Source organism: Dryobates pubescens, chromosome 8 (genome assembly GCF_014839835.1).
Source record: "Dryobates pubescens isolate bDryPub1 chromosome 8, bDryPub1.pri, whole genome shotgun sequence".
In the NCBI taxonomy this organism is placed as follows: Eukaryota; Metazoa; Chordata; class Aves; order Piciformes; family Picidae; genus Dryobates; species Dryobates pubescens.
The window spans coordinates 4,576,066-4,597,362 of NC_071619.1; the positions used below are offsets into that span (position 1 = coordinate 4,576,066).

The 21,297-nt window shown below is 41.6% G+C and overlaps 1 protein-coding gene across 1 annotated transcript in view; it reads left to right on the plus strand.

Moving 5' to 3' along the window:
* Positions 1-21,297, plus strand: part of GFRA1 (GDNF family receptor alpha 1) — a 172,078-nt gene that overhangs the window by 2,033 nt on the left and 148,748 nt on the right. Inside the window, exon 3 of the mRNA XM_009905631.2 lies at positions 753-836. Coding sequence (XP_009903933.1) covers positions 753-836 — 84 coding nt within the window. The remainder of the gene's footprint in view (positions 1-752; positions 837-21,297) is intronic.

Genomic DNA, 21,297 nt, shown 5'->3' on the forward strand with positions numbered 1-21,297 from the left:
TAGAGCTTGTGGAAGTGCCAGTTAGAAGGGATATGACAGTGATTGACTCAAGACTTCTGTTCTTGATGTCACTGGCAAATTTCCCTTAGTCTACTGAGAACAGGTAGATCCTTATATATCATTTTTAGCTCTGTTTTGCTCTGGCCCTGGGGTTGAAGATACAGTCTTTTACATCAGTGTTGTCTCCATTTAACTCTTTTGTGTTGCTGCTTCTGCCAAAAGGGAAGTTAACTTCTGTTTGCTTACCTAGGCATCAAATGGAATGTGTTAATCAATTTTTGTTCTAATTTTTTATGATACATTACACTACCTGGATATTTTCTACATTGTAAAAAGTTTCTGTTCGTGTTAGGAGTGTTGTAGTCTAAAGGTGCTACTTTTCAGCTGTTAACCTGGGCTACTCCTCTGAAAAAGAGCTCTGCTGTTAGGGTGAATGAAGAGGAATGTCCTTGCTACAGCTTCTTTCCTGCTGGCATGAGATGGGACAGTCCCTGTGATGTCATAGACTGTCTGCAAATTATGACCTTATCCATGGAGGAAGGAGAGGAAAGATCTGGTGATGGCAATAAACAACTAGCTTCTTTCAGGTGTTTTTGTAGATAATGCTTTGAGGAGAAGTAGCCACCTAAACAGATTAAAGGGAAGTACCTTTTACTAGTATACCTTTTAATTAATTTCTGAGTAAAAGTAAACAAAATCTTTCCTGCATTCTTGTACAAGAAAAAAACATCCAAATGTTTTTTTGTCTTTAGGGAATGACTTGCTTGAAGATTCCCCTTATGAGCCAGTTAACAGCAGGCTATCAGACATATTCAGGCTAGCACCAATTGTATCAGGTAAGCAGACTTAAGATTCTTTAACTGAAACATGAGTGCAATCTGCTGCTGTGTACTTGAATTGTGGACTTTAAGGCACTACTCCAAAATAAATGTTGATACCGTGCTGGATTTAGGAAGGCCTTGGTAGAGTCGCACAAAAGGAAATACAAATTGGAGTGAAAATAATAACTGCAATGGGAAGAGTGCTTGGCAGGATGGCAATTTGGATTCTTTTTGACTCATTCCTGACCATGAATGCTAAATTTTCCTGTAGGTGGCAATCTGATTCCCTCTGTTCCTAATTTACAAATCGTTGCCTTTTTGGGACTATGGTCAGTGCGAGTTACCTTCCGCTGACATTAAAGAAGATCAGAAGAGAAACCTTTCAAACGTTTGCATAAGGGAATGCTTTATAGTTTCCTACTTTATTATTTATTTATTTTTTGTTTAAAAAAGGAAATTTCAGAATTAAGGCTCCTCTTCTGGAACTGCTGCGTGTTTAAAGAGCCTATTCACAACTTCCTTCTTTTTTCTAGTTGGAACAGGGTTTTTTGTTGCTATGGGACTGTATTTCAGAACTCATTTGTAGTCATTTGAATATGTTGCTCAGTAATTACGCTGTTTGCTTTTTAGCCTAAATTATACTAATTTCAGATCTGTATTTATTGACACAGTGATTTATTTTTTTTGGGGGGTGGGGAGGTGGGGTGGAGGAGGGCATTCCCAGGGGTTACAGGTTGGAATTAATTTCCTTGGGTTTTTTTGGAGTTTCAGAAAAATCTTCTGAGGATGCAGTCTGTACTCAGGACCTTTATATGTTTAGTTGCATGAAATAACCTGAATGTGCACAGTGTGATGTCTGGGGCTGGCTGTGTTGAAGCTGTAGTTAACTGACATGCTATGGATAAGCATTAGTAGGTAGCTCTTTAAAAGAAGGAAAAAAAGACCAGAGAGAGTGGCTAGACCAATTTTCAGAAGTACTTACACTTTTTAGGACCCTGAGCCTCATTAAAAGCCAGGGGACTTGGGTTGTTAAGTATTTAATGGTACAGATTTTCAAAGGCATATAGACACATAAAATGTAGATAACTGCCCATTGGGATTTTCTGAAAGGACTAAGTGATTTAAATAGGCGTTAGATGCCCAGGCAGTTAAAAAAAAATTCTAAGTGCTTAATGCACCTTTAGGTATCTTAATGCCTTTGAAAATTGGCCCTTTTAGTTACTTTCCAAAATGTGACTTCGGATCCAAATCACATACTGTCTTTCAAAATCGTTATGCTAGTTTGGTGAGCAAGTCTGTTGGAAAAATACTAGAGAGCAAAGATTCATTTCTGAGGAATATTTATTTATTAATGACTTGCTTAAACCCCTCAACGTGGTACAAACCCAGGACAAAAATCAATGCAGAGGCGTTTCAGTGTGTTTTCTTCGCTTATGGTCAGCCTGCTGAGGGCTTAATTCTAACCTGCCACAGCAGTTCTACGATCTCCACAGAAGTACCCAATGTACACTCTACCTTTTGGTAACTTTTTTCCTAGATTCCATATTTACTTGCAAATTAATTAGCTTACAAATGTGTTTCCCCACCCCTGCCTATTCTGTGCAGCAATGAAATAACACACAACTGCCAACAAGTAGTGTCCATCCTACCAGTCACTTAAGATGCTCATGGACTAGTTATTAGTGCACCCTCAGCTTTACCAGGAGTTTCAGGTTTGCAAGGACTGGATGCTTAGATTCACAGGAAGGCAGCAAACAAAAGTTGTAATCTGGTGGAAAAGCAGCAGTATTTGGAAGTATTTTAATCTGAAAGAAATAGATTAGCAAAAGCGTCTTCCTTATTGTCATGGTTACTACTGTATGTTACATTCTTAAAAGCTGCCTAGCCTTAGAGAGTTTTTTTGCAGGGCTCTGAAAATACCCCAACCAGCAGAACTTGGTCAGATTTTTTTTTTTATACCTTGATTAAAATGAAACAACTCCCCCCACACACACATGGTACAAGCAGTGTTGGCAAGAGTTTCATACTTGGTGTTCTGCTAATATGGCCAGTGTGTGTTATAGATGCTGTTGCAGTATTCACGCCCATTAAAGTTACTTGGGTGTACTTAAAAGCATCTGTTAACCCTTTCATTTCTCAAAGTCCATTTTGTGATGCTGTATGACTTAGCAAAAGCATTACACTTGATCTACATCATCTTCTTTATTTTAGGGAAAGTATAGCAAATCACAACAGTTGTCTGTGATGGTGCAGACAAGGGTAAAACAGTGTTGCTTGTCTTCTGTAGGGTACACAAGTCTAAGAGATGAAGGATGGTTTTTAAGTGCAGTTAAAGTTGATGCAATTCTGTACTGAAACGTGTTTCAGAATTGTACCTTCAGTGGCACCCTGTTTCCATATTCTCATTAGTCATTTAAACATCAATATGTTGATTTAAAGCAAAAATCAGCATTATATCACTAAACCTGTTAAGTTTGTAGTTTCTAAGTTCCCATGATGTAAATAGAACAAGTGATACAGCTGTGTTACTGAAGTGACTCTGGTTTATAGTTATGTGGTTTATATTTTGCTGGGAGTTGGTTCTGAATTTTACACAGAGCACTTAGCTTGCCCTTCTAGTTCCAGACTATGTTCAACAACATAGAAAAGAAAAATCTAACCCCACAGAATTATCTGTGATAGTAGTAGCTGTTAAGCCCAGGGTATTGTATATTTAGTTGGCAAGACACATGAATTTTGCATTTGAATCATTACTAAATTTTCAAGGAAAGTTGTAATTTGTAAAAGGGGTGGAAGTTCAGCGTTTGATTTACTTGTGGTGATGTATTCAGAGTGCTCAAGGTGTGATATTCTTTCCTCTCAATCTATGCTTTAAGGTGGTAGTTAAGCTCCTCCTATAAAGGTAGTCCTTCTAACTCCTCACATGGCCAAGTGCAGGACTGTGAGTCCCTGCAGTTGAACGGCAGGGCTGGCTGTCTTGTTGTTGTTTAGAGCATTCCTAGTTCTGAATTTTCTTTAGAACCACTATGTATGTTGTGGTGCTTCTGCCTCAAGGGTGTGAATTTCTTGATGGTAGGCAGTTCTTCGAATTGCTGAAGACTTGTGTGAGTGTTTTAGAGGGTAACAGATTTGGGTTAGTTATAACGCGAAGATTTTGCTTAAACAGACTTTTTTGCGTGAACCTTAACAACTTCTGAGAGGTGAAAACGTTTTAAGGCCATTGACTTCTGTCACAAGTACAGTAAATGGAAAAACTCTTGATTGGAATTCAGAGGTGAGCTTCTTCACATGAATTTAATGATAGATGCTTGAACTTGTCTGCTTGTTAAAGTGATCTACAGCTTTTTGCTACCTGGGGAACAGTTTGCCTCTTGAATTTCTGTTGTGTTTGACACAGAGCCTCACAACTGGAAGGTATCTTGCTATTTTGGTATCAACTGATACACAACAGTGGTTGTCTCTGTGGCATGTTGTAAGAAAATATCCTACATGAAAACTGTAGCTTCATGTACCTGTAGAAACGCAAAAGAAATGCTTCTGAAATGCCTCATTCATTTCAACACGAAATGGGAGAGCTGAAAAAAATGCCTTAAGCTGTATCTGTGAAGTGGTGTAAATGGAATACTTAAAAAGAATTGACTGTTTAGATCAATGTGTTTAGGATGACATAGAGTTCGGCTTCCATAGCTTCTCTTTTAAGTTGCCTAATGGGCTTATTATCTCACTGTTCAGCATTGTGTATCTTCTTTCTTATACAGCTGCTGTGTTCAGAAATATTCTTAAAGAGCAGGCTTCATAAATCAGAATATTTCTTAAAGCATGTAGGTTCTGCTGGTACTCTGTGGAGAGCTGGTTGGTTGCATGTTGCTGGTTATGTCTTGTTTTTGGTCTCTAAAATGTAGGACAGCTGGTGATTATTTTGCCAATATTTTTTTTGTAATGTAGTAAACTGTTTTTACAAAGAGCCTTTGGTGTCATTAACAAGTGAAGAAACTGACTCATGATTGTAGGTTGAAAGGAGTGTTTCCTGGGTCTGCTGCTCTCATGAGAAGCTGCATCCTCTTTGAAAACTTTGGGAATCTCCTTTTGCAGAAGGTATCTGAAAGCTTGTATTTGGGGTTGGGGGAAGTATATTTTCTATTTGGTATGGTAAATTTAATTAAAACCAGGAATTCAGTAGACAGCATAGGACATAGAGATTCCTCCTGGAGTGTGTCATTCCACATTAGAACACAGTCAGAGATTTGTTAGGGTGGGAAGGGACCTCAAGGATCATCTAGGTCCAGCCTCCTTGGCGTGGGCAGGGACCCCTCACACTAGAGCAGGTTGCTCAGAGCCACATCCAGCCTGGCCTTAAAAACATCCAGGGATGAGGCTTCCACCACCTCCTTGGGCAGCCTGTTCCAGTGTCTCATGGGTAGCACAGCACATGAAGTTTAGCATGTTTGATTTGCATATTGAGTTAGTAAGTACAAATGCAGGCAACCAGTACCAGAACAAAAGGACACAGTCTCAGGCTGTGCTGGGGGAGGTTTAGGCTGGAGGTTAGGAGGAAGTTTTACACAGAGAGAGTGATTGCCCATTGGAATGGGCTGCCCGAGGACGTGGTGGGGTCGCTGTCACTGGGGCTGTTCAGGACGAGGCTTAACAGGATGCTTGGTTGCATGGTTTAGTTGATTAGGTGGTGTTGGATGATAGGTTGGACATGATGATCTTGAAGGTCTCTTCTAACCTGGTTTATTCTATTCTATTCAAACTGTCATGGTCAGTAAGATGGCCTTTAATTGTGTCTGAAAAGTTGGGACTATAGAAAGTGAGCAGGGCAGGAATTCTCAGGAGGTTATGTGTGCTGGTGGTTGGTTGATCTCATGTACCCTCTTTCTGTAGGATTTAATGAATCTCTGTGTTGCTTATAAAGAGAGAAGGTTCATTGGTAGCTTTCCCTTCTTCCCCTAAGTTTTTCAGAGTCAGGCATTGTGTATCATTGGTCCTCACAGATCTGAAAGTTGATGCTGGGAAAGAATGAACACCTTCCTTCAAGATTTGACTGACTTCTGCAAGGGGATTCTTCTCCCTAGCATAAAACCTCCTCTGAGCATTGTCAACAGCTACCTGGCCCCTCCCTGTTATTTTATTCTTCCCAGGGATGGGGTAGAGGCACCACAGTGAACGGACTGCAAGTGTTTCCTTTGGAAAAACTGCTCTTGGCAAAGGGGGTAGGGAAAAGGTCACTGTTTTTCAATACAAATTCTCAGGATTCAGGGAAACAGAGCTTCCTTGTTTCTGAGTCTTTAAGGTCCTTTAGGATTCCTTTTACCTTCTTTCTGCTACTTCTGGTGAATTGCTTTTCTTCTGTAGAATCCATATATATATATATATAATTATTTAATTGTGAGAAAGATAAGTTCTATCTCTGTCCTAGTCAACAGATTCACTGCTTTTTCCTGGAGGGGTTTGTGGCATGTGAATTAGTGGCTTCTCTCATTAATTAATACTGTATGACATCCCTGATTCCTACTGCCTGAGGCCTCTCATCCTGATTCTACTCCTAAATCTGTGTATTTCTTCAAATGTTGCATATTTTTCTAATTTAACACCATGTCTTTTTCTGACATGCCTGTAAGAATATTTGAGCTGCCACACTGCTGCAGAGGCCATTTAATTTATAGGATGTTGATGATTTCTCTTGACTGTTTACTATTCTCTCACTAGCTCTTACCTCCCATATTGTTGCAGTTTATTTAAAGCACACACAGAAAGAGAGATCCTTCATGTTACTTAACTTGCACATTCACCCAATTTCATAAACAATAAACCAGATCTTATTAAGTTAATAGGAGTCTTGCAATCTGATTCTGTTCCCTCTGAAGTAAGCATAACACATCCAAATCATTTTATTTGATTACAATGTATTCTGTTTCCTGTTTGGCTTTAGTCCTGGTGTTCTGATGTGAGTTTGAGCTTTTTGATATCAGAAAAGTAAAAACCTTCAGCGTTCTGGGCCCCTCAGTTTAGGAAAGATGTTGACTTGCTGGGACATGTCCAGAGAAGGGCAACAAAGCTGGAGAAGGGTTTGGAGCACAGCCCTGTGAGGAAAGGCTGAGGGAGCTGGGGTTGCTTAGCCTGGAGAAGAAGAGGCTCAGGGCAGACCTTCTTGCTGTCTATAACTACCTGAAGGGAGGTTGTAGCCAGATGGAGGTTGGTCTCTTCTTCCAGGCAACCAGCACCAGAACAAGAGGACAGAGTCTCAAGCTGCACCAGGGGAGGTTTAGACTGGATGTTAGAAGTTCTTCACAGAGTGATTGACCATTGGAATGTGCTGCCCAGGGAGGTGGTGGAGTCACTGGGGGTGTTTAGGAAGACACTGGATGAGGCACTTGGTGCCATGGTTTAGTTGATTTGATGGTGTTGGGCGATAGGTTGGACTTGATGACCTCAAAGGTCTTTTCCAACCTGGTTAATTCTATTCTACACAACTGACTTTTCTCTTGTAAGTAATACATGAAAATAGTAGCCTTTGGACCAATATATTCTATCAATTTTACAGTTGCAAATCCAGGTTAACTTCTTCCCCCAGTGAGAATTTGCAGCCCTCTGCCTGTTGCAAGAAAAAAACCCAACCCAGTCAGTCATCTATTTTAGGTGCATTTAACAAAGTGAAAATAGTTTGAACAAAGTGAAAATAGTTTGACCAAAAATAAGCCTAGTATGAGCAAGTACAATGTTTTTGTTCTTTGACATTTCTGTCTGCATATTTTCTTTGCAGAGACAACTAGGCTGGTTTCCAGTCAGATAACAAGTTATCAAGGGTGCATAGATACCGATTGCTGATTTCCACTCCTGCATTTTCATAATCAGATTGGACTTCACACAAAAGAAAATCATTTTGGTGACTGTTGGCTTGCAGGAGCTCTTTGAATTTCCTGTTTTCTTCATTTCTTGGAGCTAGATCTGATTATGAGAGGGGAATTAAGTACCTTGCTGAAGTAACTGATTGACCAGCTTATAAAGGCAGTGCCTGTGCACCTAAACTTCAGCAGGAACACAAACAGGCCTTAAAACCCCAACAAGAATATGTAAATATCCTCAACTTAGTGCATGTTTATTTCCATGGTGAGATTATTGAAACTTTCTTTTGGTAATTTCTTCCAAGTTCTGTAAAACAAAAGAGAAGTTCTTTGTTTCCTCAAGTATTTTAAATGCAAATCTGAGCAAATGCAGAGTTTCTGTTTGTCCTAGTAGCCTAAGCAGGCTGTGTCAACCTGTTTTAACAAGAGAAACGAGATTAAATCCGTTCTGTGGAAGGAGGAAGCCTCTAACGATACAACAGCAAAGATTTGTGCATGAATATTCAGTGTCTCCTTTAATTCTAGGAGTAGTAAGAGAGAATATTTAGGAGTGCTGAAGGAAACTCAGAGGAGAGCAGTGTTCTCCTGAAGCCTCAAAGGAAAGTGTTGAGAAATGGCTGGTTGAATAATCTTGGTCAAGCATTTTGCTTTCAATGTGTAACTCCACATCGAACCATGCCTTTTCTTTGTCTAGAATAGCACCTTTGGAGAGTGGAATTTTCTTCCCTTTAATCTGTGTGTTTGCAGGAAAGCCTTAATTATAGTGTGATGGGCCAGATAAAAAGAAGGCAAATCTGTATGTGCTTTTGGGCAGCAAATTGGATATTCTTGCTTCCCATTACAGGCTGGCTTCATGGTTTGCTTGAGTGCCACAACCAACTCCTCTGAAGGAGGAGCAAAAGCAGTATTGGTTGGATTATGAGGAGGCCTTGGGTACTGGCTACTGAAGAGGAGTGCAGAATCTGGTTACGTATGGGAAGAAATACCAGCATTGTAAGGATGTGGTGAGCAGGGGGCTGTGAACTGCCAGGGCAGCTTAGAAACACAGAACTTGCTAAGATGTCCCCAGTTTTGTCAGACCACTGTATTTTGGGAATAAGCAGTTGATTACAACCAGCCTGCTAATGGGGCTGCTGAAGACAGTGAGGAAAAGCCCATGGTTCATGTGGCATAGCTTTGGTGCAGTCCTGAGTATGCTGTTGCACATACCATAGTGATAAATGTGATGGTGTGGAGTGGTGCTGAACCTTTGCTGAGCATATTTCTATGGAAATCTTCCTCAGAGGGCTCCTGAAGGTCTTTGGTAAGCTGTATCCCCTGGTGAACTGAAGAGAGACCAGTGCCCAGAAGAGCAGTATCCTGCAGCTTACTGTCATAGAATCAGAGAATTGTTAGTGTTGGAAGGAACCTCGTGAATCATCTAGTTCCAACCCCCTGCCATGGGCACGGACACCTCACACTGGAGCAGGTGGCTCAGAGCTACATCCAGCCTGGCCATAAAAGCCTTCAGGGATGAGGCTTCTACCACCTCCCTGGGCAGCCTGTTCTAGTGTCTTGTCACCCTCATGGTGAAGAACTTCTACCTAACATCCGATCTGAATCTAGCCATTTCGATTTTTGCTCCATTCTCCCTAGTCCTATCACTGCCTGACACTCTAAAAAGTCCCTCTCCAGCTTTCTTGTAGGCCCCCTTCAGATACTGAAAGGCTACAATTAGGTCTCCTCAGAGCCTTCTCTTCTCCAGTCTGAACAGCCCCAACTCTCTGTCTGTCCTCATAGGAGTGGGACTCCAGCTCTCTGCTCATGCTCTAGATGGCCCTTTCCTAGACACATTCCAGCACCTCCAGATCCTTCCTGTAATAGGGGCTCCCGAACTGGACACAGCACTCCAGGTGGGGTCTCTTTATGGCATAGCAGGGTGCAGTTTATGGCGCACAGTTTGCACTCTGGCTCTTTACATTTGAAAATATTTTAAGACTTGATTTTTTTTATAACCCTGTTTCTACTTGATTCTCAAGGATAACTTTGACAGTCTTGGAAGAGCCAGTGGTATCTGTCAGGAGCTGACAGTAAGTTAAAAATGCTGAGAGTAAAATGCCTGTGATGAAAAGAAACCGAGGGATTCTGAATTGTAAGGGAGAACTTATTTGTGATAAGTATACGATGTTTCATATCTTAACATGTGCACTTTATTGTTTTCATCTTAGAATGTGTTTACAGCCTTGGTGTGTGTGTTTTCTTGTTTTTTTAGAAATGTGAGCATTTTTGTTCATGAAAACGAATTCTGTAATTTACATCAAGTTTTTTTGGTGCTCTATTCCTGCGTTTTCTGTGGTTGAAACTAATGCAGCGCCAATGCTGTCAGTGCAGTCAGGGGCATTATCACAATTAAGCTATTTTTGGAGTAGTTCTTTAGCTTCTGTGATGCTTTGACAATTTTTGTAAGTGTCAGGATATTGTCCTGGGCAATCTGCACTCAGTCTGAAATTTCACATGAGAGATGCGTGACACAAAGCGTAATGGCACGGAGATAGCAGTTCCTGCATAGAAATTTGCAGAAATGATGGGTTGTAAAGAGACTTGAAGATATCAAACAATTTGAGTAGGAACCCATAAATAAAGATGAATTTCTGCATTCACTGGTTATATGATTTTATCACTGTCTAGTGTCCATAAAATGCATCTTCCCATTAAAGTTTTGTCATGCAGCTGATGAGGTTGAGAAGTGTTAAAAGCTTCCACTCTTCCTTTTGAATTCTGCACCCTGTGTTCGGTACTAAAGCTCAGTTAAGCAAAACCAGAACTCGCCATTTCCCCTTTTCCCCCCTCTGCACGAGACGGTGCTGTGATTCTCCCTGCTCCCCAGTCCTGCAGCTTTCAGCCCACTGCTGGCTTTTTTGCTTAACTCTGACAGTCAGGCAAGTGCCTTGGCTTCCTTGAGCTGATAACCATAACTGGTTCCTGCCTTGACATATCTTTTTCCATATACCGCCGTTCCTTCTTTGATTCCTGTCTTTGCTCTCTCTGAACTGTTAACTTCTCCACAGCCCACCACATGTAGGACTTCAGTGGTTTCTTTCTCTGTTGCCGCAGCTTGGAGCAGCTTTGCTTTCCACCTCAGCTACTCCTCAGAAATCAGACTACACTTTTTCCCTTTCCTTTTTATAGTACCTTGTCTTTGCTCTCTTATCTCATGTTGTTGTTTTGGGGTCTGGCTCTGCCCCCAACCCTGCTTTTCCCTTTCTCCACACCACCGATACCTCCCTGTTCTCCCATGTCTAGTACTTCTGCTGAGGCAACTCCTTCTCTGTTTACAGAATCATAGAATTGTCAGGATTGGAAGGAACCTCAAGGATCATCTAGTTCCAACCCTCCTGCCCTGGGCAGGGATGCTTTCCACTAGATCAGGTTGCCCAGAGCCATATCCAGCCTGGCCTTAAAAACATCCAGGGATGGGGCTTCTACCACCTCGGTGGGCAACTTGTTTCAGTGTCTCTCTGCCCTTGTGGTAAAGAACTTCTTGAAAGCTTCCCATAAACTCTGCTTTTTCCAGCATTCTCTAAATTGTTCTCTCACCCTCTCTCTAGAGAGTTTGAGATGTGGTGTGAAAAAAAATAAAAAAGGAATTATTCTTGAGTAATGGAACTAATAAAACCTGGTTTCCTACCAGAGTCCTCCATCTCTTGGATGCCCCCAATTTCTGCACAGAAAAAGCTCCTATTTTTTTAATCCCTGTGCTGTGCCCTCTACACATGTACTCCCTTGTCTCTTCATCAGTCCTTAATTCTGTTCCATGTCTCTCCTGTCTGTGGGGATGTGCTGCGACTGGCTCAGTGTTCCACACATGCTGAAGGACTGATGATCAGGTGGCTGATACCTGCTCTCTCTTGGAATAGCTCAAAGCCAGAGACATGCTGCCTGGTCCTTGGCAGGGAAGTTTACTTGGATCTAAAACCTGCAGTTTCTCCACAAGATTTGTGAGAACTTTGTATTCATTCCTTCTGTCAAACTTGTTCAATTATGTCCTGTGGGTTAAAAAATCGCTAGGAGTTGCAGGGGGGTGCAGAAGGGGTGTGGAGGAGGGGGGTGTGGAGAGGAATGTTAACTTCACCTACATTTTCTTGAAAAATTAGGATTAAAGAAAAGCAAATATGGTTCCTGTCACATTGCTGAGCATTAGTCTGTGACCTATCTCAACCTAGTCTCATAAAACATCTAGTGTGTTGTGCAGATGATCAAAATAAACATGCACGGGACTTGAAACATACAGACAATTAAATACAGTTGATGGCTGGCAGTTGTATTGGGTGATTGAGCATCTCGGGATTCTCAAGCTAGGAAATAATTCATGCATTTGGGTTAGCTGGCCTGAAGATTATTTATTCATTTGGGTTTTCCAACAAAAGAAGAAAAAAAGGACCCATCCAAAAGCTGTTTTATATGAACACCTTAAGTTGCATTTGGCTGTTTGGATGATGCCACAGTGTCTTTACAGGTGACACTACACTTCTGGAGTTGTCTTTTTCAGATGGAATATTTTTAGGATTGAGCTTTGTTGGTGTTTGCTGTGGTAAGGTCATAAAGGTAAGAAAGGCAATGTTGACATTTTGTAGTGATTTCAAAGAATTCATTTCAAAATACACAGATTTCTCCAGGCTTGCCACTTGCACATCGGTTGGGAAGTACTCTGCCCAGCAGTGGCTTTGCATTAATGAACACTTTAAGCAGCAGATTAAAATGTCTGTCTAAAAAATAGGTTAGGATTATATAATAACACTAGCCTGGGATACTAATAACAGCAAAGATAATTTTATTGAGCAGATTAAGTGCAATTAGATCTCAACTACAGAATATTTAAATACAATAGTAGATCAAACCCCAGTCCATTTACCTCTACTTGCTTTCCTCCAGACCTGCAGGAGCAGCACCTGACAGCAACGTAAACTATCATTTGTATTGCTGTTCATTTGATGTTGTCATGGGAATGTACATTGTGAACATCATTAGAATAGAATAAACCAGGTTGGAAAAGACCTTTGAGATCGAGTCCAACCTATCACCCAACACCAGGTAATCAACTAAACCATGGCACCAAGTGCCTCATCCAGTCTATTCTTAAACACCTCCAGTGATGGTGACTCCACCACCTCCCTGGGCAGCCCATTCCAATGGCCAATCTCTCTTTCTGTGAAGAACTTCTTCCTAGCATCCAGCATAAACCTCCCCTGATTCAGGACCCAAACAAACAAGTCTTCTCTCCACATCCATGGCCATAAAGTGAGATGTGATTGAGGAGGGGGAGGTGTCTGCACTGTTTGGAATTCAAATAGAAATTGATACATTTGCTTGTCAGATCTCTTTAAAGGATTGCATAGACAAGAACTGCCTGTAGTGCTGTCAGATGAAAAGTAATGAAAATTACAGCTTTATGATAAACCTATATAGACTGAGAAATTGTCGCTCGTTCTGTCACAATCTCTGCACATCTAAACAGTGGAATGGAGGTGCAGACTTGCAGTGGTTGATGACACTTAGGACCTGAGGAGGTAAACTGCTTTGATCCTTTGAGAGGTCAAACTATGTGTGTGTTTTGAAGCAAAGCTTCGTTCCCTAAGGCTGACAATGTGTGAGATGTCTCTTCCCCTTGCCAAATGTTCACCTTTGCAATAGAAAATTAAAGGAGACTTGCAAAGAAATGTAGTATGTTTAATCTTGACTATAAAGTGGTGTGAGAGTTGTTGAACAGAGAGTATGGAGTGGTGGGGTTTTTGTACAGTTTAAAAATAGCTAGAGAGCTCTTTCTGGGTTGGGTAGAAAGTGAATGTCTTAACTCTATAGGGACAAAGGCATTCAGTATTGTTTAATTTAGTCAACAGAGGTACCTGAATCTGCCTTGGAGCTTCATTTATCTTTTTAATACATTTCTACTCTGTGGAGAAAAATACCTTCATGCCCTTGACCTTTTCTCTAAGAGCTGTGGGAAGGCAAAGCAGAAATGAGAATAAATTTAGAATTAGCCTATTTAGAGGGAAAACCCCAAAAGTTACCAAATACCTGGCTGTCCACAAAATGGTTTGAAGTTGGCAGTCCTACATGCTCATCCTGGTAGAGGTGAGCAAAGCAACCTGTTGCTACAGCAGGGCTCTAGTAGTCCTAGAAATGGGAAAGTAATTCTTTTTTTCACTCCCTGTTCAGTCCAGCCCCTCTTTGTGGAAGCTGCCAGGAGAGGTGCCAGTTACAATGATGATTTCTGTAGCTCCGGTGTCTATCCCTTAACATGCCCTTTCCCCCCCACTTGTTCTGTGTAGTTCACCATGCATCTGTCTAAATCCTTTTGGTCATTACCCTCTTGGACTCTATTTGAACTATTGACTGAAAGGTGAGGTTGTCAGTAAATTACAGACATCGTTAATGGCATAACCACAGCCATAAAAAGGTGAATAATTGTGGTGGTTCAACTTTACTTATTGATATAGTCATTAAAAATGTGTTGGTATCTGGGCATCTTTGATGTTACAGGGATACTTCTGAAAACAGATGACTTTTGATGATACCCACTCTGCAGTGTTCTTAATTATCTACTTTAAATTACTCACTTAACAAGACAGAATGGCTGCACTTGTGAAGCTGTCATCTTTAGGACTTAGGTACTGCATTGCTGTGCAATAATTAGCCTGATACTAGCTTTCATTTATGCTAATTGCAAGTAAGCTTATAAATTCCTCAGATTATTTAAAAGAGAGAGTTATCTCCTTCCTGTGGTGAGAAGCCAAGGATTTAAATGTTGCAAACTTTCACTCCTGCTTTAAAGAGTCTATGTTGTCATAAAAATCATTCAGATATCAATACTTTGTCAAGCTTAGAGAACAAAAAATGTTATTTTTATCTTGCCTTTCAAAGTTGTTTTTGTAGCATTGCAACAGGAGATGCTGATTTTTATCATTATTTTAAGTTTCAGTGATTTAAACATTTCTTTAATCTGACACAGATAGACACAATGAAACTAACATCACACCTAAAAGATAATCAATAAGTGACTCTACCTAGGACACTAACAAGAGGCAAAAGCAATTAATTTCATAAATGGCAATGTTTTCTGCAAAGTTTTTCTCAGTAGGATCTTCGGGGGGGAAAAAAACCTCACAGATTTCTGTAATGCAGGCAGCATGTAATATCTGCTTTAGATTGTGAGGAGAAATGTAATTTACAGGTTACAAAATGAATTATTTTGCCACAAAAGGAATAAAATGGAGCAAATAGTTAGCTCCCCTTGAGCAGTAGTATGTGCTAATTGAAGGATTCAGGATTGCAGTGTAAGAGTCAAGTTTGCAGAACACTTAAAGTGACTAGTTCCTGTCTTTAGCCATACTGAGAAATTTAGTAATAAAGATTCTGGGCCTGGGCGGTGGTGAGAAGAGCTCCTTTCCCCTGCAGAATGGGAGCTATCAGGACAGGAGACGTGTAAAGTGCTTGTAACAGATAGCTCCTCTATCTATGGAGCAGGTTGTGCTGTTTCTGTGGCAAAAAGTGTCACTGATAGATGAGGATGACAATTCATAATGTTCCTGAGCGTGAATGCGACGTGTTGAACAAGATCAGAGTCTCAAGGAGCATGTCGTAGCGAATTAAGGTTTATTACTTACCCATCCATGTGGTTTTCAGAATTCTAAAAGGATTTACAATACTTGAAATGTGCTTAAATTCAGGAAGCCTTGGCATTTCAGAGCAGTGCTTTGCAAATCATCTTTTCTCCGGGTCGTAGCTGAGTGTGGTGATCTAACTCTTGGTGAAAACTTTTGTCGTGTGGCACGATACGGTAACAGAAAACTGTTTAATGAAATTCTGGGAGTTGCTGCACACATTAGGAATGATTTATTAGACTGTAACAGGAAAGCTAGAAAGGCTTTTTTTTAAAGGCACTAACTTCGCAAATGTGTGTTATTAGCGTGCAATAAATGTATTATTTCAAGCTATTTAAAGGGTGGTAAAAGTATTAAAATACACCTGTAAATCACTCTACAGCTATTTAGAGACAAGGTTTTGGCTGGCTGCCCCAAATACTGTACTAGAGTAGGTATTTGGGGAAGAAAGGGAGGTTTCATTCGAGTTTTACGTTTTACCACTGGGAGACTCCTGCTCTTCATGTTTTCTTCTGTACAGTTTGGAGTACCCCAATGATTGAGTTTGCCTGAAAGCTGAGGAGCATACTAGTCACAGAATCATAGAAACATTCAGGTTGGAAAAGACCCTTGGGGATGCTCAAGTCCAACCGAGAACCCTGTTCTACAAGGTTCACCCCTAAATCATATCCCCAAGCACCACATCCAGAGGACTTTAAAACACATCCACGGTTGGTGACTCAACCACCTCCCTGGGCAGCACATTCCAATGCTTGACCACTCACTTCTGTGGAAAAAACCTCTTACTAATATCCAGTCTAAACTGACCCTGTTGTATCTTGAGCCTGTTCCATCTTGTTCTATCACTAATTAGCTGGGAGAAGAGACCAACACCAGCCTCTCCACAATGTCCTTTCAGGTAGTTGTGGAGAGCAATGGGGTCTTCCCTCAACCTCCTCTTTTTCAAACTAAACAGCCACAGCTCCTTCAGTCACTTTTCATGAGATTTATTCTCTGGGCCCATCACCAGTTTTGTTGCCCTCCCCTGCACTTGGTTCCAGTGCTGGAAGAGGTGCAACCAGCACATTTGTCATTGAAAATCCTGATAGTATTAGCTGGTAAATGAAGTGTTTGTCTGTTTCGCATTGAAACGCCCGAATGTTAACCCAGGTAGTTTCTCTTTGCTGCACTGTTTGTGGAATATGTGGCTGAGTTCATTCTTTTGACTGTTTTATCTTTGGTTGTTTTGAGTGAATATGTGCTGGCAGGACTGCAGCTTTTTTCATATTAGATGTAAAAGCTGAGCTAATGTATATTTGGCAGGCACAAGCATTTGGAGGTCAGGAAATGTACGGCTTGAGCTTTTTGTCTTTTGTACAATTCCTTCCTGACACAGACTTGAAATTACATTCAAGCACTCCTTTTCCAGTATGTGATATGAATCAGTGCTGCACCAGTGCCTAAGATCACCTTTGGCGATGTACTTTAAATCTGACTAATACATATATTAAAGGCAGAGTTAAGGTACAAACACATCTCTAATTCTGGGCCTGCCTGGAAAGTTTCTTTTCATAAATCATTCAACAGCAGGTTTACCGAAAGGAAGGTTAGGAGGCTCATTTGTGTAAACTTCCAGACCTTCCTCTCAAAATAGCTCTTTTTCCATTGGAAAAAAAATTGCAGTTGTCCTCGTTTCCTGACTGTGCTCTGGATCGGTTGCTCTGTGAGACTGCATTTTATTTCCTGTTGGGACTTTTCAAAGCCTTTACAGGTGGCATCAAAATGACCATCAGTTTTTTTCAGAGAGCATGGCTCAGAAGAGACATGTCTGTATGTTTCTCTTCATGCAGCTGGCAATTTGTAAAGAGCCAAACCTCCTTGTGTGGAGTATGATGTGGAGTCTTCAAAACATCATAGAATCAGTAAGGTTGGAAAAGGATCATCAAGTCCAACCTGTCACACAAGACCTCATGACTGCTAAACCATGGCACCAAGTGCCATGTCCAGTCCCCTCATGAACACCTCCAGAGACAGTGACTCAACCACCTCCCTGGGCAGCCCATTCCAATGGCTAACAACTCTCTCTGTGAAGAACTTTCTCCTCACCTTGAGCCTAAACTTCCCCTGGTGTAGTTTGAGGTCAGTATGTTTTTAAAGACACCAGCAGCATAAGGCCAAACAGTCTCAAAGCAGTATTTGTTGCTGTTGGATTGCAAGTTGTGTGACAATTTGAGATTGAACACATCTAAGTGCTGAGTTCTGCACATTGGCCACAAAAACCCCATGCAGTGCTACAGGCTGGGATCAGAGTGGCTGGAGAGCAGCCAGGCAGAAAGGGACCTGGGGGTACTAGTTGATAGTAGGCTGAACATGAGCCAACAGTGTGCCCAGGTGGCCAGGAAGGTCAGTGGCATCCTGACAAGTATCAGGAATACTGTGGCCAGGAGGAGCAGGGAGGTCATTCTGCCCCTGTGCTCAGCACTGGTTAGGCCACACCTTGAGTCCTTTGTCCAGTTCTGGGCTTCTCAGTTTAGGAAAGATGTTGACTTGCTGGAACATGACCAGAGAAGGGCAACGAAGCTGAGGAGGGGTTGGCAGCACAAGCCCTATGAGGAATGGCTGAGGGAGCTGGGGTTGCTTAGCCTGGAGAAGAGGAGGCTCAGGGGAGACCTTCTTACTGTCTACAACTACCTGAAGAGGGAGGTTGTGGACAGGTGGAGGTTGGTCTCTTCTCCCAGGCAACCAGCAGCAGAACAAGAGGACACAGTCTCAAGCTGTGCCAGGGGAGGTTTAGGCTGGATGTTAGGAAGAAATTCTTCCCAGAGAGATTGGCCATTGGAATGTGCTGCCCAGGGAGGTGGTGGAGTCGCCATCACTGGAAGTGTTTAAAAAGACACTGGTTGAGGTACTTAGTTTCATGGTATAGTTGATTAGATAGTGTTGGATGGTAGGTTGGACTTGATGAAGGTCTTTTTCCAACCTGGTTTGTTCTGTATTATGTCCTTGTACTAATTCTTCTGTCTCTACCTTTTGCGTCGCTGTGAAATGAATTTAATAGTCGTCGTTGGTAGGAAAAAGTATGCAGGAGTTCCATTTCACATCTGGCTTTCAGAGTCCATTTGTTTCATTAAAGTTAATAATGTGAATTGTACTTCAGCTAGGCAATTATGCCACTCTTTATTTAATAAAACAAACAGGGAAGAACCAAGTTGCATTTGCTTCAGAAGCAAAATCTGGCGTTTGTTGTTTAGAGAATGTATCCTCTGATGACTGTCATACAGCATTAATTTTTATGCTGTACTTAGAATTTAAATACCTGCATTCCTGGCAGTTTCTTTTCTTCAGTGGTGACAAGTAAATGTGGAATAATCAGCTGAAATACAATTTTTAAGAAGCAACTTCTGAAATAAGGCAGAGTGGTAGAAGGGAAGAAGGCAACGTTTTGTGTGTGAATAGAACTGAAGTGTAATTCAGGTAATGTGAAAGACCTATTTAAACAGAAAATTCTCTGATTGTTCTCACTGTCATGCACATTAAAAAGCTACTCCACTGAGTACCAAAACTTAGGAGTTGGCAACTTTGTCCTGGAGGAGAATGTGTAGAGCCTCTCTTCAGTGTCGAAGAGAAAGTAGAAAACAAAACAATTTTCTTTCTAACGTGGTAGAGTTCCATAAACTCTGGTATTCAGCACTGGTTGGGCACACCTCGAGTACTGTGTCCAGTTCTGGGCCCCTCAGTTTAGGAAAGATGTTGACTTGCTGAACATGTCCAGAGAAGGGCAACAAAACTGGGGAGGGCTTTGGAGCACAAGCCCTATGAGGAGAGGCTGAGGGAGCTGGGATTGCTTAGCCTGGAGAAGAGAAGGCTCGGGGGAGTCCTTCTTGCTCTCTACAACTACCTGAAGGGAGGTTGTAGCCAGGTGGGGGTTGGTCTCTTCTTCCAGGCAACCAGCACCAGAACAAAAGGACACAGTCTCAGGCTGCACCAGGGGAGGTTTAGGCTGGATGTTGGGAAGGAGTTCTTCCCAGAAGGAGAGATTTGCCATTGGAATGTGCTGCCCAGGGAGGTGGTGGAGTCACCACCACTGGGGGTGTTTGAAAAGAGACTGGATGAGGCACTTAGTGCCATGGTTTAGTTGAGTAGATGCTGTTGGGTGATAGGACTTGATGATTTCAAAGGACTTTTCCAACCTGGTTAATTCTGTATTCTATTGGGAAATTTAGAGGTATGGATAAATTTGGTTATGTGGAGATCAGTCAAATTGCAGCAGCCATTTTGCACACAAAATAGTTGAGCTTAAGGATGCTTGGCAGAGGAAAAGAAGCGATATCTGCATGTTTAAACCTGTTTATTTCATCAGGTTGCATTGTTCTTTGATGACTATATGCTGCAGTAATTATAGTAGTATGCCACTTCTCCTATTGACACATTAGTTTTTTGAATGTGGAGGTTAGATCAGCTCTTGGGAAACTGGCTTCTCATTGTCCTTCCAGTTGCGTGTGGTGGAAACACTGGGGCAAAATACATATTATAGTATTTTGACTTGTCATCTGGAACAAATTATTTGTTTTCAAATCAGGAGATTAAATGCCCATTTTCAAAGCATTCAATTATGACAAATATTTACTGTAGAATATGTTCTGTAGTTAACTGCAGAAGAGTGTTTTCTCTTGCCTTTAGTCACAGAATACCCATTTACATTCTATTATCAGGGTCTCGTTATGAGTACTGTAGGCCCTCAGCTACCATTGAGTCTCCAGTTGTTTTCCATCAGAGTTGGATCAAAATCCCCTTCACTAGGTCACACTTTCAGTCTCTCTTTGGGCAGAATTCTACTTAAGATAAAGCAAAGCTTTCCCAAGCAGGCTGCAGAATGCAACCACTGTCGATGGTGGTGTTTATTTGTATGTTATAGATTGCAAATACACCTGGGAGTCCTGGTGGGTCACAAGTTACCCATGGGTCAGCAATGTGCCCTTGTGGCCAAGAGGGCCTGGAGGTGCATTAGGAGGATTGTGTCCAGCAGATTCTCCTTCCCCTCTACACTGCCCTGGTGAGACCACACCTGGTGTATTGTATCCAATATTGGGCTCCCCAGATCAAGAGGGACAGGGTTCTGCTGGAGAGAGTCCAAGGGAGGGCTACCAGGGTGATTAAGGAACTGGAGCACTGCCCTATGAGGAGAGGCTGAAAGACCTGGGGCTGTTCAGTCTGGAAAAGAGAAGACTGAGAAGGGATTTAATACATGTTTATAAGTGTCTGAGGGCTGGGTGTCAAGAAGCAGGGGGCAGGCTCTGTTCACTTGCACCCTGTGATAGGAGAAGGGGCAGTGGATATAAACTACAGCACAGTAGGTTCCACCTCATCATGAGGAGGAACTTCTTCACTAGGAGGGTCGTGGAGCACTGGAACAAGGCTGCCCAGAGAGGTGGTGGAGTCTCCATCTCTGCAGACTTTAAAGCCCTGTCTGGATTCATTCCTGTGTGCCCTGTTCTAGATTTTATGGTCCTTTATTTTGGCAGGGAGGTTGGACTTCATGATCTCTGGAGGTCCCTTCCAGCCCCTGACATCCTGTGACCTGGAGATACTTTGATTAATTGCATCTTTTGGAACTCCATATGTGTGTGTTGTCTGCTTTGTTCATGCATAAAAGGGATGCAGCTATTTCCTCCCCTCTAAGTTATGTGTGAAAAGGGGATTGTATTTAACCTCTATGGCATATTTGTATGCTCCATAACATTTAAATAATACTTTTTCCATGCCTTTGGTCTAGTTCTAAATACTGTTTTTCATTAGCCATAAAAAATATGGGTTAGAAGCTCTCAGAGGTTTTATGTCTGATGCCTCTGACAGATAATCATAGAGAGATCTCTTCCACAAACCAGGACTTGTTCTTGATAATTATTCTAGTATTACAACTGCTTCTTTGCTTTGAGCAATCTGATAAGAAGCCTACATCATGCAGCATCAGGAAAATTTCTGCAAGTGGAGGATGTTTTCTGTCTGGGC